The sequence below is a fragment of the Papaver somniferum genome, chromosome 9 (genome assembly GCF_003573695.1).
Source record: "Papaver somniferum cultivar HN1 chromosome 9, ASM357369v1, whole genome shotgun sequence".
NCBI classification, from domain to species: Eukaryota; Viridiplantae; Streptophyta; class Magnoliopsida; order Ranunculales; family Papaveraceae; genus Papaver; species Papaver somniferum.
Genome location: NC_039366.1, coordinates 141,113 through 158,570, shown reverse-complemented (window position 1 = coordinate 158,570; position 17,458 = coordinate 141,113). Strand labels below are relative to the sequence as shown.

Sequence of the window (17,458 nt, the reverse complement as noted above, 5' to 3'; positions counted from 1 at the left end):
ATATGCACCAGTGCCGTTACGTGGATTTGTCTTGTGAATTGATCGAGCAATGGGAGCAGCTGTTAAAGATGGCTGAGAGATTTGAATTTAACATTGGGTGGCTTCAAGAACGGTTTAAGAGTGTTAAAAAAGGTGTTGGTGGGATGCAGAAAGTCAAGAGTGCACTGCTGGAGCATGGAAAGCCTTTACGTGCTGCTAAATCAAAGATCAAAACAATAGAGGATGAGTTGAAGAAGACAGAATCTCAGCTGATTGCAGCAAAGGATTATTTAAGAGAAAATATATCTGGATTGCCCTCAGAATCAGATATGGAAAGTAAAAGCTATGTCTCAAAGTTCGGTGGTTCAGCCAAGCCATGTAATCCACCTCAGTCACAGAAGTTTACAATGATAATCCGGCAGCAGGAGCATTGCTAGATCTAAAATTGAGGAAGTCGAGTTGGGTGGATTTCTTCAGTACCTGGTTAATTATCTTTGCAGCAATCGGCCTATGGCTTTTTTTTATCAATTTTCTTTATATTTCTGCAGACTTGAGACTCAATTTGATGTCTTTATTAATTTTTTGTTTACTTTGTTCTGCAAATATGTCAGTTTTTTGTTCTCAAAAGCCTGTTGTTTATGCTTTAGCATGTCACAATTAGCCTGGAACATAAAGATAAAGCATTCAATTCACCATGGCCATAATGTAAATACCGCTGTTTCATTAAAATTGGCCATTACAGAAAACTATTAACATCCTTGTATCCAAAACTGGTAAGGCAAAAGCAAAATTTACATTACAGTAAATTAGATGAGAGAGGACTCAGATAAGCTATAGAAGGTTAGGATGCTGGTAGCACAAATTTCTTTAGGAATACTGCAACCGTGAACGCAAGTTTTGAAGTGCCTCTGATTCCATTTCAACCAGTAGGCGGCAGAACGTTCCAACATCAGATGCTTCTTCCTTGAAATCAATTCTGCACTCCTTCCAAGTGTATACATCGAGATCATGTTCGGTTGTGTCACTAGGAATCTTAGCAAGCACATCAAATCCCTTTCGATCCGCAGATATCATGTAAGCATCCTTGCATCACCAACAAAAAGTTGTCAGACAACGTTGAAATGAAAATTTCAGAAAATTGAACTTTGAGAGGTGAACTGCGATAAACAACAACTGGCTGTAATGTTTCATCGATAGCACGGTATGGGATAATTACTTACTGCTGCATTGATTTCCAAGTATTCAAAAAAGAAGAGCATCAATGCACTACGTCTTGCCCGATTTTGATTGATCCCATCTATTAGCTTTTCAGAAAACATTGCTACAAATACCAGACAGATATAACTTAACATCTCAGTGCTTACACGAATGGAATAATATCAATTTTTAAGAAGGAAATAATGTTACTAAAAGATAGCGCAGAGCTCCTCAAATGTACTACTTACACAATGGATCTGTCTTACTAAGTTCCAGCTCTTCCAAATCAACTTCATGGTCGGTTCCAGCGCTGTCAATATAGCTGCATGATCTGTCCAAAATGTGTGTTTCTCACTTTCAGAAACCAAATGTTCATCTAATAAGGCAGCAAACCTACATCCAAGGCATTAGTGAAGTATCTTACCTAATATCGAACTTATAAACCACGTATGCATTTTCACCTGCACTCAACACATCCCTAAGATTTTCAGTTCGTGATACAGAACTGATACGGGAAGAACTCAATAATTCAGTAACTGCATAACTAGCTGCACTAAATGCCTTCTTTTCTAACTCAATTGTTTCTCTTAAAATCTCTTTAACATGCCGCATCTGTATAGTGAGACAAGAAAGAAATTTCACAAGCTCATAGAATCTGACCACCAAAACCAACAGACAAAAGAAATAACACTCGTTCGAAAAAGCTAAAATGTACACTTAGACGCTGGCTGATTGTAAAAATGTAAAAGTGCACAGTAATCATTAATCCAATTCACCAATTCCACATCAACTTGAAGAGGTTTTTAAACGCCAATGAGGACATAAAGAGTTACAGGAATTCAAGAGCAAGGGAGTGTACCTTTTCTTCCTCAAGAGACAGAACGTCACCAGTCAAAGCAACCCTGGTAGGTAACTGCAACACAACCATCAAAACAACTTAATACAACAATGTTTCAAATTTCCGGTTACACATCAAGTCCACAGTCGATACAATGCAACATTAACCTTTCCTATAGACTTTAGCACATTTGCAAGCGGACCAGGGTATGGATTAGCCACCGCCATTGAACCACGCTCGTCAATAACAACATTCTACAGTAAAAACACCACAAATAAGCACATCTACCGCAAAAATTAAACTCAATCACTCGTTCTTTTACCGAACAAAATACTGGTACATACCAGATTATGCAAGTCATCTTGTGGTACACAGAGGTAAGGTTTTCCTCTCTTGAGAAAATACATAATCCTTGATGTATGAATATCTTCTTTACTATCACCAAAAACAATTAATTTGATTATACTCATTGATTTAATCATGTAAAAGAGTTCAACTTTTCAGGGTCAAAAATGGCAATTTTTTACCTTCCTTTTGCATCTGCTTTTACAGTGTTTAAATAACCTCGCCAATTCGAAGCCATTATATTCTGAAAAATCCAAAATTAACCAGTCAGAGTTCAAATTAGTACAAAATTAAGTAAACCCAGAATCTCAATTTCAATCAAAATCTAGTCTTAGATGCATTGATTAACAAAAATACGCATTGAAACAGAGAAGGAAGAGAGAGAGAGATAACAAAACCTTGCACTTGTCAGCAAATGTTAAAGCTAGATCCTTAGAACCCTTCTTCATCTTTTCCACCAAAATTAATCGAAGAAAATGACTGATGATTTCAATTTGGATGAGGAGCAGGAGGAAAAGTGAAGGGGGTTTTAGGTGAGAGGCAAGTATATAAAAACAACTGTTTCTTCTACACCGATTCATCGTTAAGAGTTAACCCGGGTTTTAAACCGACCTAAGTCATAAATACCCTTGGAAACGGAATAAAAGAAGGAATTTTATAATCTCCCAGATTCATTCAACTAAGAACTCAATCAAAATTCTTTCTTCAGAGAAATCTCTAGCTTCAATGGATTCTTCAGAGTTTTTCCCGAATTCAATATTCGACAAGGAACGTCACTTGAGATATCTGAGCATGATGTACGAGAACATCCCTAGTCAATATCAAGAACAAGAAATCAATCGTCTCACTCTTGCTTACTTTGTTCTCTCTGGTTTAGACGTCCTCAATGCCATAGATCTCGTAAATTTCAAACTCTCTCAATTTACAATTCACACCATTAATTTCAGTTTTTGGATTCAATTTGTTTGATTTGTATTGAATTTAGGTTGATAAGGAAGAAGTAGTGAATTGGGTATTGTCTTTTCAAGCACATCCAAAAAGTACACCTGATTTGGAAAACGGTATGAATATATTCTTTTTCAGTTAATTAATTTTATTTAGTTTGTTGGTTTTCTTAGAATTGATGTCTTATTCTTCTTTCTATTTTCAGGGTGTTATTATGGATTCTATGGTTCTAGAACGTCACAGTTTCCAGCAAACGATGATTTCCGGGTATGTGTAGTTGGGGATTATGTTAAGGCTTATAGATTGTTGGTTAGTCTTGGAGAAATTGATTACGGGTTTATATAATTGTTATGTGCCTTTTGATTTTGTTAATGTGGTGTGGATTGCTGTGATACAGAACTGATCCATGTTTGAATTTTCTTGCTTGTTTTGATGTACTGAAATGTGGCTATGTGAGCAGGATTTGAGTCATAGTGGTAGTAATTTGGCGAGTACGTATAGTGCGTTAGCGATTTTGAAGATAGTTGGGTATGACTTGGAAAGTGTTGATTCTGAAGCTATGTTAGTTACGATGAAACATCTACAACAACCTGATGGAAGGTATGGTATTGTTTATTTCATGGACTAGAATTTTTTGTGTGTGAATGTCATGTTTTGTGAACTACAAGTGGATGGATTAGCTAGCAGACTGGTGGTAGTCTGTAATTTTAATTTCTCTGCGGAGGTGAATATTCTTGTTTCGGCTTTATATGCAGTTTTATGCCTATTCATACCGGTGCAGAGAAGGACCTCCGATTTGTATATTGTGCTGGTAAGGAATTTACTCGAGTTACTATCAATTATCCGATTGTAATTGGAGTCTTTTATACGAGTGGAGTCTTGTTATGTTTCAGCTGCCATATCATCCTTGTTGAATAATTGGAGTGGGATGGATGTGGAGAAAGCCAAGGAATATATAGTAAACTGTCAGGTTTGTGTATAGACAATTTTCTTTTTAAATGTGGGTTCTGGTGGTGCTACTTTTACACAAATCGTCATTGCAGTACTTTCATCCAGTGCATATTACTTACTACCAGGTCTTTTATGTGCAGTCATATGATGGGGGATTTGGTTTGGTTCCTGGATTAGAATCTCATGGTAGGTAGATATTGCAAAGCTGCATAGTTGTGTGACTCTCGATTAGGCATGCTTTCCCTAATTTGATTCGCTATGTGTCGTGCGTCTATTTTTTTGTTTCCTGTTCAACAATTTTATAGGTATTTTATCTCTTATGATACTTAGCATCAAAACTTGATTAGTGATGCAGGTGGTGCAACATACTGTGCAGTTGCAGCTCTACGTTTGATGGGATTTATTGAAGATGATGTTTTGTCCAAAGGGACAACATCTTCTGTTATCAATGTGCAACCATTGTTGGAATGGTGCTTGCAGGTGCATTTTCTGTTTCATGGTTGTCCCAGTAAAAAATACTTTAAAATCAGACGTGTCTTTGATGTGTAAATAGTTTATGAATTCTGATACTTGTTAAGTGTAAGCTAAGTCCGTTCACATATCATTCTGCAGAGGCAAGCAATTGATGGTGGATTTCAAGGCCGAGCAAACAAGGCGACTGACACATGTTATGCATTTTGGTAACACTCATTACACTGCTGAGTTAAGTTGGTTCGGTTGCATGTGTTTTGGCTTGACAAGTGCCACTTGTGTTTTGCACAGGATTGGTGGCATACTGAGAGTCTTGGGGGCTCAGAACTTCTATGACAATTCAGCACTACGAGAATTTCTGCTTACCTGTCAATCTAAGGTGCTGTTGTCTCTCCTTGCTTACTTGTTCTGGTTGTTATTGGGGTTTCCCATGTTGAGTTTCTTATTGATGTTTTTCCTGTTCAGTATGGTGGTTTCAGTAAGTTTCCAGCACAGCTTCCAGACCTATACCATGCCTACTTTGGGTTTGCTGCATTTAGTCTGCTTGAGGAGCCTGGTCTTAACCCGCTCTGTATTCAACTAGGTATAACGGATTTGGCTGCAATTGGAACCTGATCTATGGTGTTATTCAACCGTCTTGAGTTCCTGTCCCATCCAACTCATGTGCAGATACTTTACCTGGATCAATCAAGAGTTTTGTGACTCCATCACTTTGATCACCGGGTTTAACTTGCAATCTGAGGGTATCAATGAAAGTAAATTCTCCAGTTTGACATCATCAGTTTGTTACCAGCTTTTCTGTATTTTAAGCTTCCATTTAAAAGCATGGATGTTGACTTGTCACTGTCAATTGTTGAAATAAAATTTGAGAATTGCTGTCAGGATTTTGCAGTCTATTTTAGTTTGTTAACACTGCTGGCTTTACAGCAAATGGCAGGATCATCACACCTGGATCATGAACTTGTCTGCTATCCAAGCAGAGTTCTTTAAAGCTTCTGGTTTGGAATCTTTGGATATTAAGCCTCCAAACCCGATGCTTCCAACCGAGCAAAATAACATTACGGTCTACTGGAACGAAACCTAAAACTTCGATTGGTGAAACTTCTTCACCTATCCGAGAAAGCAGTTCTGCATAAATATGGTCCAGTGAAATAGACTTGTGAAATATTTTCCAGTTGACCTCATTGAGCACCCAAACACTTGCAGTCATTCCCCTTGGTGCGCATCTAATTTTAGCGTAACAGAGCCAGCCTTCTGACTCCCCAATGCAACTATGAAAGACACGAAACTCATCATCAACATCAGGCTCCATATATGGCAAATTAATCAAACAACATCGATGTCCATCACTTCCACTTTTCTGATTAAGATTATAAATTAACATTCTACCTTCGCCTTCAATCCAAAATAAAACACCATCAAGGATAACAACGTTATTAGACCAATCCCACACAACCTTTTCATCACATGAAACTTGAAGGCTTTCCCATACACCGAGATCAGATGAAAACATATCAACATTAAATTTCTTCAAAAGATAAAAGACAACTGAGTTCTTCAGTTTAAAGTGCAAAGATCACTTTCAAGCATCTATCCAAGAGGGCGATGGAAGTACCGTAGGCATTGGATTTACCACAAATGGCAGGAACGTGAAACCTGCTTCATGCACATGTTTGTTATCCAAGCAGAGCTCTTCAGAGCTTCTGGTTTGGATATTAAACCTCCAAACGCAGTTCTTCCAACCAAGCAAAAAATCATTATGGTCACGGCAGCCGCAGTTTATAATGCACCAAAAAAAACCTATATCAAAAATCTACTTGAAGAATAAATGTTCACATAATTACAAAAAGAATCTCAAACCCCATTTTAACCGGCTCTGCTAAGCCTATGCAAGTCCCTATGGCTTTCGGAATACACCAGCCTTCAACAGAGGTAATCAATGGGCATCACTCATCAGTACTGCAAATATGGCTGATCATGGCTTCTACTCACCAGCCTATACAAACAAACTTGCTTCAGCCCAGTGTTGATCGGTGATCGTGGTCGTCGACGCATCCTAGCCTTCACCCACCACCACCGGTCCACCACCACCACAAAATTAGGCAAAATCAGACAAACCCTTTGGTAATCCAACACTAAAAACCTGAAATAGCTAGCTCTTAGGTTCTGTTTAAGTGTTTGTGCAACAACTCCCATGCGAAAATTGGCAGTTGGTGAACTTTTTCATGAAAAAAAATGTGTCACGTAGATACTGCTGGTGCTGGGCAAGGTAAATTCTGTGACTCCAAGGCCAATCTAATCTGACCAAAAGTCATATCAGAACGATGAGAAATCAAGGAGACTTTAAACAATTCCCCAGCAATTCTCCTTATAATAGGGTCATGAATTTCCATTGATCTAACTAGTAACGACACATATAGAGCCAAGGAAATGTTCGTAGCTCTTATTCAAATAAAAAAATCTTGGGAAAACATAATTAAGCAGTAGTAAACTACGTAGAAATCATGAATTTTGTGGAAGGATTGAGTTTGAGGGACGGCAAGCCTTTGAAAGCTATTGTGACAAAAAGTATCAGTAGTATTTTAAAAAAGGAAAGTGATAATGGTGGATTAAAGGAAGAAGAAAAAGAATAAGAAGAGGAGTTCCATCGCCTATGAGTATCCATCCAAAATCAATGCAAGGAAGAGGAAAGTAAAATCCAGAACTGAGAGTAACCTGGGTATCCATGCAAGCTCACAAGAGGCCTTATGCTTGACTCACTTATCATCATTCTTACCACTAGTGACCAAGCAATTTAGGAGCGACATCATCTCTTACATGCAACGTTCCGAAGAGTCCCAAACTTTCCATCTATGTACAACCAACCAGCTTTGCGGCCCATGCTTTTCCAACCTGCAAATCTTCCAACAAACTACATGGTTAACAACCAACTCATGCACAGATAAGTAAAATCAAAATTTGATTCTACAAACATTATGCAACCAATTCACCACATAATTCTTGTGAAGTTGTTATGCAGGCAGATAATAACTTTAAAGTTAATATGAACAGAGCATATTAGCAATCGAATCTTTTACTTTCGTTCCATGCAATTGAAAGTCTCAGTAGGTAGCGAGGAATCTCGCGTTCTCTATCATCCTAGAAGCGATATATACTTGTCAGATTAAAACATTGATAACCTTAAAAATGCATGCTCTGTGACAATTATAACAATACAAATATATTATTTACTTACTTATATGATAGACCTTAAGCCATGAATTGGATAAAACAATCAACAACAGCAAACAAGTAAAGAACTTCTTAGAGTGAACCGCACAGTAAATCCAATAATCACAATAAACTGAGCTCCGAAACTCTGACTGAGAGTCCCGACGCTTAAAAGTAACTCTCTCTTTAGAAGTTAGAATGCCCACCAAGCAACAACAGTCTTTGACTCGTTGTATTGGCTTATGACTCACATTCACTTCTTCTCCTACAGAGTAAAGAAAGCAGGTTGTAGATAAGGGATCTGTCGTGACCCTTGATCACTAGTAAAAGCTACATTCCTTAAGCAGGGCCGTTCCTGAGAAGCTTTTGCCCCGAAGCGAGATTTTTTTTTTTTTTTTGCCCCCATATAGTTATGTTTTTAGTTGTTGCACAAACTCTAATAATTAAAGACCAGCATCAATCAAAGCTCATACTTGATGATAATCAGACTAACATGAGAAAAAATGAAGAATACAAATCAGTCATTAGGGTAAGGGGCACATCAGACATTAGGGTTTTGTTTATAAACTCGGAGCTACACGCTGTCTCATTGCAACTTCGCCGTTTTCGTTTTCTCTGGTTTTGAATCTCTTAAAATCCCGAAGCTGTTCCTTTTTTCTTTTTCTTTTTTTTCATGATTACCAAATAGATTATTGGGAACATTCAAACACCGACCTATCTACACATTGATTTTTCCTCTCAAAACTATGTCGGATAAGGTGAAGATGGAACAATGGTGTGATTAATTTTTCTCAGGTTCATGTTCTTGTGCTGCATTATGACTTTCTATCCATCGGCTGCATAAGATCGCATAAGCTTGTCAGTCCAATCTAACTAAAGAATCAGACTGTCTTTTGCAACACGGATTTGTTTCTTCGTAATTTCAAAATAAAAGTATGGAATGTAACCAGGAATTAGTCATGAAACAAAATTTAGATTTCCTGTACGTACGAAAAATAGGCTCGCCACGTGGTCGCACATGAAGACACGAAATGGGACTGACCACTAAAAGATTCTGCATCGTTCCTCAGGATCCAAATCATTGACTTGTCAAATCAAAGTCAGAACCACCTTCTCGCCTATCAAACGACACGAAGTAATAAACCCTATACACAAGAAAGCGTCCTAAAGAGAAATAATTTACGAAGAGGGCCAAAAACATTAAGGAACAATTGGAGTACCCAACAAAATAACAGTCACGAAATCAGGCAGGCAAAGTAAGGATTACTTAACCGAAAAGTTAATCTGCGAAGTCAGTAAATTGTCGAACAAGAAAAGACAGTTGTCGCGACAAACTCCCAAAGTTGTCAGCGAAAGAAAGGGAAAAAATTTGTGGAAAATGGTCTGGGCGAAGTATAAAGCGCCTCCACGAGAACCTGGCAACGGTTAGGCGAAATATAATGAGTTGTATTCCATAATAGTTGGATGGTCTATAAATAGAGACCCTTGGGCAATGCAAAGGGGGGTGGAGATTTTGAGGTAAAGGGAGCCTTGCTTAGAGAGTGGGATTAGGGTTTCCTGGTATCCAAAACTTGTTCTTATCCAAAATATTTGTTATGTCTTATATCTTGTTTGTTTTCTATTTTGGATGTGCTACTAGATTTCCAATAGTTACATTTTGGCGTCCAGAAACAGGGAACTTAGATTGGGGATTCAGCCTCATCTAAGAGTTTGAGAAAAGTTAAAATTATTTTAAAATCATAAAAGAGAGGAACTAATCCTAGGATGTTGCATCGTGAGCTTTGTTGGGATTTATAAGCAGAGGTTGATTTGGAGAAGCAAACGTTTGGAGGCGAAAAGAGGAGGAAGAATGGAAAGGGGAGAAACTTCGGTTGCAGGAGAAAGACAAGGCGTGAATCAATGACGGAATGATCAGACCGATGAAGATGATTTCAGGGAGGGTTCAGTGCACACCTCTGACACGGATACCATCGTCGGAGAAGAACTGACCCACGGAAAGATGGAGGAAAACATCGGCGAAGAAGATATGACGCTGGAACAGTTAAGGGAGACACTCCGCCTCGAGACGGAGCGAGACAGGGACTTAGCGGAGCAACACACTAGGCTGATGAGGCAAAATGCTATGTTGACAGTGGAGAATCGCCAACTCAATGAGGAAAGAGCAGCTGACTCCACGGACTCGGAAGCAAGAACAATATCGTTGGGAGAGAAGAGCTGCGACTGGGGAGATACGCTTACGAGGAAGACGGAAGAAAACGGAAAGGAAGACAACGAAGAGAAAGCAGTGAAGAAAGAGGTCTGAGAAGAGCGTTGGAGATAACAACATGGGAAGATCAAAGACGGAGATACGAAGAAGAAATGAGGCGAGAGGATGAGAGGCAACGCGAGACAAACCAGAGATAAGAGGAAGAAATAAGACGTGGGGAAGGAAGGTATGGCGAGATGAGAAACAATTATCGCGAAGAAGAAGGAAGAAAACTGAATCAAGAGGTCATGAACGAATTGCAATACATGCGGACATTGATAAACAATTCTCGAAGAGGTGGCCGGGTGCAGCTGGCAGAAGCAATAGAAGAGGCTGGAAAATTTTCATTCACCTATGAGATAATGTATGCGAACATTCCTGAGAAATGCAACTACCAACATTTGCAAGCATATTCAGCGGGTCAGAAAGTGTGGTGCATCACTTAAAATAGTACACTCTTTCATTAATGCAATGGGGACGGAATGTTGCGGTACTCTGTAAATATTTCCCTGCAAGCTTAACCGGAGAAGCGTTGGGTTGGTTTGATGGGCTACCGGAAAGGTCGATTTAGTCGTTTAAAGACTTACAGAGAATATTATTAACTACCTATATAAGTAACAACATGTTGAGGCCAGGGATTGAGACCCTGTTTAACCTGAGGCGAAGACCGACGGAGAGCCTACGAGGGTTGGTAACGATATGGAGAATGGTAAGTAGTGAACTCGCAGGAAGAGTCGATGAGAAAAATTTTACCCTAGCCTTTGTGAACGCTTTAATCCCGACCGAGCTGCTGTACACCCAAATATTCATTATCCGGAACTCCTTGACAATAAATGAATTAAGAGAGTATCAAGAGGAATACATAGCGTTGGAGGAGAAGCAAAGGCAAGTCAGCAAAGTAACACCGATCCCAGCGAAAGAAGGAAGTTCAAGGCTACTACCAAGAATAGTGCACGTCGTGGAGGATGATCCGAAATATGAAAAAATGGAGCCTTCAACTCCTGTCCCTGCGAAACTTATAGCTGTGTCGAGCGGATATCAGGAATGGATTGATCAACAAAGGTATGAGGAGTCAAGACGAAGGAATTATGAGCCACGAAGTCATAACACTGGATATCAGCAATGAAACAATCAAGGGCCAAGATTTTTAGAGCGAAGAGCGAATGCGCCAGCTTTTGAAGATGTAAAGCTTTCTAGACTTAATACAACTTTGGAAAAGGTATGGGAAGCAATAATGTTGACGGAGGATATCCCACCCCCACCAAATTTTGGAAGAGAACCACCTCTGGAAACTAGGAGTCATGAGTTCTGCATGTATCATCCTTTCCATGGGAATCACACGAATGGTTGTCGAAACATCCGAAGAATAATAGTGCGTCTAGTAGAACAGGGAAAACTCGCACATTTCTTGGAGAATTATGCGCCTCCACCACCACCTCCACCTCATGACAATCAACAAGTGTACCGAATTGAAATAGATCGGGGAACCCAAAAACTGAATTGTAATTCGATAATACATTCAGCCGAACATCCAGAATTTCTATGATAACATACTCAAGAGAGTGCATAAGAGGGACTTCGAAGGAAATAATATATTTAACATGGGGAAGAAGGAGCCATTAGAAGAATGGAAGAAGAAATAAATAACATTTTCAGCAAAAGACGTACCTGAGGGAGGATCTTCACATACGAACCCATTGTTCATAACCTTGAATTTCGGGAAGTACTCAAAGTGGGAGGAGGACCAGGTCAAGAAAGAGAAAATTTGGGCAATAGATAGAATCCTGGTAGACACGGGGAGATCGGTTGACATACTCTTTTATCATGTGTTTAGAACCATGAGGTACAAGGATTCTGACCTTGTGCCATCGACATACAACATATATGGGTTTAACGGGGTTGCATCAAAGCCAAAGGGACAACTAGTCATAAAAAATTTCGCAGGCGAGCTGGAAACAGAAGTTACAGTCTGCGTGATAGATATAGACTCGCCTTATAATGCTCTCATAGGACGGCCGTGGATACACATGATAAAAGGAGTTGCCTCAACATATCATCAAGCGATATGATTCCCTATGCCAAGTGTGGTAGGAGAGATCAGATGAGATCTGAAGGAAGTGCGAGAATGTAACCAAAAGGAAGTCCATAACTATGACGAGAAAATAAGAAAAAGGATATAACAAAAGAAGAAGGTGTGCGAATAAAAAAGGGGGGAGCAGCTGATAGTATTCACAATTGGGATAAGCGAAGAGCAGACTATGTCACAAAAGGGTATAAAAGAGGTAGATAAAATGTTAGTTACCAATGAAAAGGACCACGAGGTGACACCGGAGAAGGAAAATCGAATGAAAATAAAGCAAAATGGGAAGACGAAGAAAGGGAAGATAGTTGAGGCAGGCGAAACGACAAAAAATAAGAAAGAAACCCCCATCATTAAGGAAAAACAAACCCCACGAGGTGGAGCAAAAGCAAACGTTACCAAGCCAAAAAAGATATTGATACACGAAATTGAGGGAAACGTCAAAGGAAGGGAAGCACAAAGTTCTAGAAGTAAGCAGAAAAACACTCATGAAGAAGACACGGAGATGGAACGATTAAAGGAAGAACTCTCCCAAGAAAGGTGAAGGAAATAAAACCTGGTAAGGGAGAGGATAAAGCTAGAAAGGAAAAACGAGAAACTCGCAATTAAGAATAAACACCTGAAAGAAAAACAAGCATAGCACGACACCCAAAGAGGAGAGAATGCTTCGGGAAGAAAATTGGCGGTTGATGGGTATCATGAGTATTTACGAAATATGGAGGGGCGAGGTAAGCGAGATGAACGGGAATATTTGAAAAGAGCCATAGAAAATAGCGGGAGGGAATTCATAGAAAAGTAATATCGAACGCAACAATTGATGATGGTCAGTAAAAAGGGAACCACAAGCAATGTCCAGGCATCACGAAGAACATCTGGATTGCAGGGGAAGCCAGAAATGATGAACAAATGTGCGAGAAGTAAACCCTGCAAACCAGAAATAGCAGTGCTATTCTCGTTGAAACAAAGGGAAAATGAAAGATTGGGAAGTATTGTTGCGAGATGGAATACGATTTTTGGTGATCTGAAAGGAAGGTTGTTAAAAGAAGATTTAGTGTGCTCGTTCATTTATGCGTTATCAACAAAGCACCCTTTATTTTCGATATTGTTCAAAATCAGGAATGAGGTAAAGATGAAGGAGTTGAAAAGGTATTAATCTGAACACATTAGCATAGAAGAAGAATAATAATAACCAAGGAAGGGTCGTAGAAACAAGAAAATTGTACTCATTATAATGAATTTATCATTTGGCAATGTATCAGATTTACAAAATGGTAGCAATGATATTTTTCAATTTTGATGAATCGACTCAAGGATGTGATTTTCATACGTACGGAATAACCAAAACAAAATAAACCCCAGACCAAACAAAATAAGACCTCGCATTAGGAGGAAAATAAGATACACGAAATAAAAAGTTTCTAGGGAAACTTAAAACCTTCGCCTAGGAAGGCTGGGAATCCACGGCGTGCACCCTAGTCCGCACGAAAGTGCAAGAGGGAAGTCCTAACGCACGCCGTGAACAACTCTCAGAAATATAATCTAGGGGCAATGATAAGACCTATCCACCGAGGAATTCTTTAATGATGGCCTTCGGTAAGGGGTGCAGAAATATGACCAAGGCGCCGACGTATTCGGTTGAGCTGCGGGTGTCTGGGATGTCTGGAGCGTTACCGGCCATGTCCGTTTGGCAAGTCTTGGATACGATGCACGATCCCAAAGAAACCCCACTTAGGGTGTGACGTTGTAACCACGAGCCATATCGGCGAAGGGGATAAGAAGTCACAAAAACAACTGAATGTCGTAATAACTGGATGGGAGGAGACCAACATGCATGTTAGGGTTAACCTCTTTGAAGGGGAAATCAGGGGGAATATAAATGGATGGCACCCTCCATATTAGGGAGATGTTTGACCAAAAAGACGCAATTTCATGGGGCTAACATTCATGGGAATAGCTAGGCCTGTCACATTGTCGCGAGATGGGGTTCAAAAAAAAATGTTAAGACGAGGTTGATGGATTATCATTTGAAAGATTAATAAGCGCCTGATACTTCGTCGAATTAACATCCTTCAAAAAGGATGAGGAACAATAAGACCTTAATTAGGAGGCGCAATAAGACCTCGAAAAGAAACACATGAATAAGAAACAGAATTGAAATCTTTCCCCAGAGTAACGCTAAAGGCAATCCGGAGGCAAACACAAGCCAACACCAGAGACAAGATTATCATGAAATACGTAATAGAGGCAAGGGCAAACAGAATAAGACAGTGGAAGAAAGTTTAAGCAGCAAAAGACAAGGACAACACGAGAGGCATAAGCGAGATCTCAAAATAAGAATACGCAATGGGGAAAGTAATAAAATTCAAATCCTGAGCGAGATAAAACCATAATTACTTCGCCAAAATATCAACTAAACCATTTAATGCCTCGGGAAGGCACAAAAGAATAAGAGGCAAGTATATACTTTAAATTTTATTATTATTTTGAGTCTTCCCTAGGCAAGTATATACTTGACGTGGGGAGGTGTGATACACTGTTGGAAAACTGCAATACTGATATGACTTAAAGAAAGCATATTACTTGAAAAACAACCGAAAATATATAAAAGGATCCAAGATATTCTTCTCCCCAAGCTTGGGAGCGCCCAGATAGAGAATTTGTTTCCAAAATAACTAAGGTTGAAACTTAAAGTATGGAAGTAGAAAAGTTAAGATTGTTGCTGAAGAGGAATATCATCATTGACTGATATTTCGGGGATGTCACCACCAACTTCGCCAAGATTAGCACCAGTATCTGCATCAGGATATGAGGGTTTTCCGGGAAAACTTGTAGAAGCAAAGGGTTTTTCCTCTTCAACCTTCGCCTCCTCGATCTTTTACTCCTCGTCACCTTCAACAAACTTTTCTTCTTCGCCTGAGACAATCTGTCGTCGATTGACTGCTCATCGTCGGAGAATATCTCCAGAAGAAAAGTGGAATGAGGAATACCACGCTCGTCGCAAAAATTGTTGAAGAGAGATACCAGGTAGTTCTGGGTATTCTTATGAGATAACTTTGATACTTTCGCGGAATCCTCCATCATATCGTCGATATCAGCATTCAAATCCCTAACTTCACCTCTGAGGCAAGAAGCCTCATTGCGAGACTCATCCCTTTCACAAGAAAGGTGAAGGACTTGATTCTTGTAACGCTCTTCGGATTCTACAAAGACGAAATAAGATTTTATCAGAAACCTGAAATTTATCTAACCATAACTATGCACAACACCTAAAACTACCTTCTATTTGTAAGATAGTGGTGTTCAAAGTCTCTTGGATATCATAATACAAATGATCTAGCCTGGAGACTTCTAGATTCGACTCTCGGAGCTGAACGCATAACTCGTGATAAGAATCGTCCCAACCTTTGCCATGACCAGACTTCGAAGTATCTTTGTTGGGATGAATGACGAGAGTACCCTTGTTCTTACGAAGACCAACATACTTAACTTGGGAAGAAGATTTAACGGACTTTGGGCGCGAAGAATCCTTAAGTTGAGCGTGAAGAAATTCCACATTTTTCTTCAGACAATCAATCTCCTCGTTCAAACCAGTAATTACGCCACGAGATTTACGAAGATCAACCACAACTTGATTCTTCATGTTGATTACGTGTTCCTTATCTTCCTCCAATATCCTAATTAAAGACAATGACGAGGAATAAAGATTCCTCGTAGTGGTAAGAGAGTTATTGACTCGCTGGATCTCTAACTTGAGGTGTTTATTCTCATCATGAATATGATGATTCAATTCCTCATTACGAGAGCAATCAATAGACTTACGGTCCACTTGCGAGAAAAGGGTCTCGACCTTCTCACTCAAAATCTCATTTTCAGTCACATAACAATCATTTGGAGTTGATAGGTTCAAGTTTTCAGCACGAATATCTTCAAGTAAGGCAGACGGTTCAGAGACATCCATTTAACATTTCATGCATCGAGCTTGACGAAATACGAAATAAGAAAATAACAGACATAAAGAAAAAGACAAGAAATGGATCTACAAGGGAAAGAACATACTCTGAAGTTTCTTTGTCAAGGTCTTGATTTGAGCATCATCCTTCCTCATTTTCTCGCGGACAAGCATAATCTCCACTAAGCTGGCCATGTGACGATTAACTTCCTGCGAACCGGCGAATCGGAATTTAGAAACAGGTATCGAAATACTACGGAGATACAGTTGAAGAAGTGTAAAAGGCTCACCAGGTTCATTAAGGCAGAATGTTGTTGAAGAGTCAAATTCATGGAGGCGTTCAAAATAACGGATGAATCTTGAGAAAGAAAGTCATCAACACTGAAAGTCACCAGAGATTGAAGGGCACGAAACCTCATGGAGGGATCTTCTCAAGCTTTATGATAAATATACTGAAAAAAATTCATGTCGGGATCATAAAGAGGGTTAGACACCGCAGACGAAACCTTTTGCTTTCCCTTTTTACAAGGGGAAGATTTCTCAGGAGATCCCTCGCGATGCACGACCAAAGGAGGAGGAACAGGAGGATCAACAATTTTGGGAGAAGTAGTTGTATGAGAGCGAGAAGACTGATGCTAAGGAGGAGCATGATGTGTTGGAGGAACGGCAGAACTCCTGACTGCGGTCAAACCAGCCAAGTCCAGAGTCCTATGTTTCTTTTTAGGCTCGCCAGAAGGAGGAGCATGGGAGGTACCAGTTTGCGAAATGACAAGTTCAAAACGATTAGGAGATGACGGGATTGTAACACATGAAGTAGCAATTTTCAGCGAATTAAAGAAACCTGGTTTAAAGGGGAAGACGTAGTGTGATCACGCCTTTTTCGTCCCTTAGTTGGCGCAGAAGCAGGCTGCTTAACAAGGGGAATATCATCCTACGAAGAGTAAATGGTTAGAATCTAAGGTGACGTCGCGAAAAAGAAGGTAACAAGCAAAGTGGATATCTTTTTGGAGGCATGAGATTCAACAGTAACACCCCTTTCCTTGCGATCCTTGAGAAGACCAACATCAGGCATCTCGTACTGAATAAAAGGAACAGGGGATATCATAACGAGCAAAGCCAAAAGCGAGATAAAGAACTAAGAGACAAAACAGTACCTCAGTTGGCACGGACCATCGAAGCTTCCAGGGATCGCAGCCGGCGAGATAACAATGTTCAGGAAGAGGATCCTCGCGAGGAATCCCTTTCTCA

At 39.7% G+C, this 17,458-nt stretch overlaps 2 protein-coding genes across 2 annotated transcripts; one reads left to right on the top strand and one right to left on the bottom strand.

Moving 5' to 3' along the window:
- Positions 1 to 683: 683 nt before the first annotated feature.
- Positions 684 to 2,966, bottom strand: LOC113313466. The gene is made up of 9 exons (XM_026562246.1): positions 2,758 to 2,966; positions 2,542 to 2,603; positions 2,359 to 2,449; positions 2,182 to 2,268; positions 2,036 to 2,089; positions 1,601 to 1,788; positions 1,425 to 1,507; positions 1,200 to 1,300; positions 684 to 1,062 (listed from the first exon to the last, which is right to left on the bottom strand). Exons 1-9 carry the CDS (start codon positions 2,938 to 2,940, stop codon positions 847 to 849), a joined length of 1,065 nt encoding a protein of 354 aa, XP_026418031.1. The 5' UTR covers positions 2,941 to 2,966; the 3' UTR covers positions 684 to 846.
- Positions 2,967 to 3,057: 91 nt separating this feature from the next.
- On the top strand, positions 3,058 to 5,607 carry LOC113313467 (geranylgeranyl transferase type-1 subunit beta-like). The gene is made up of 11 exons (XM_026562247.1): positions 3,058 to 3,259; positions 3,345 to 3,420; positions 3,510 to 3,571; positions 3,765 to 3,904; positions 4,060 to 4,115; positions 4,198 to 4,274; positions 4,396 to 4,441; positions 4,611 to 4,735; positions 4,868 to 4,935; positions 5,018 to 5,105; positions 5,192 to 5,607. Exons 1-11 carry the CDS (start codon positions 3,086 to 3,088, stop codon positions 5,339 to 5,341), a joined length of 1,062 nt encoding a protein of 353 aa, XP_026418032.1. The 5' UTR covers positions 3,058 to 3,085; the 3' UTR covers positions 5,342 to 5,607.
- The last annotated feature ends 11,851 nt before the right edge of the window (positions 5,608 to 17,458 follow it).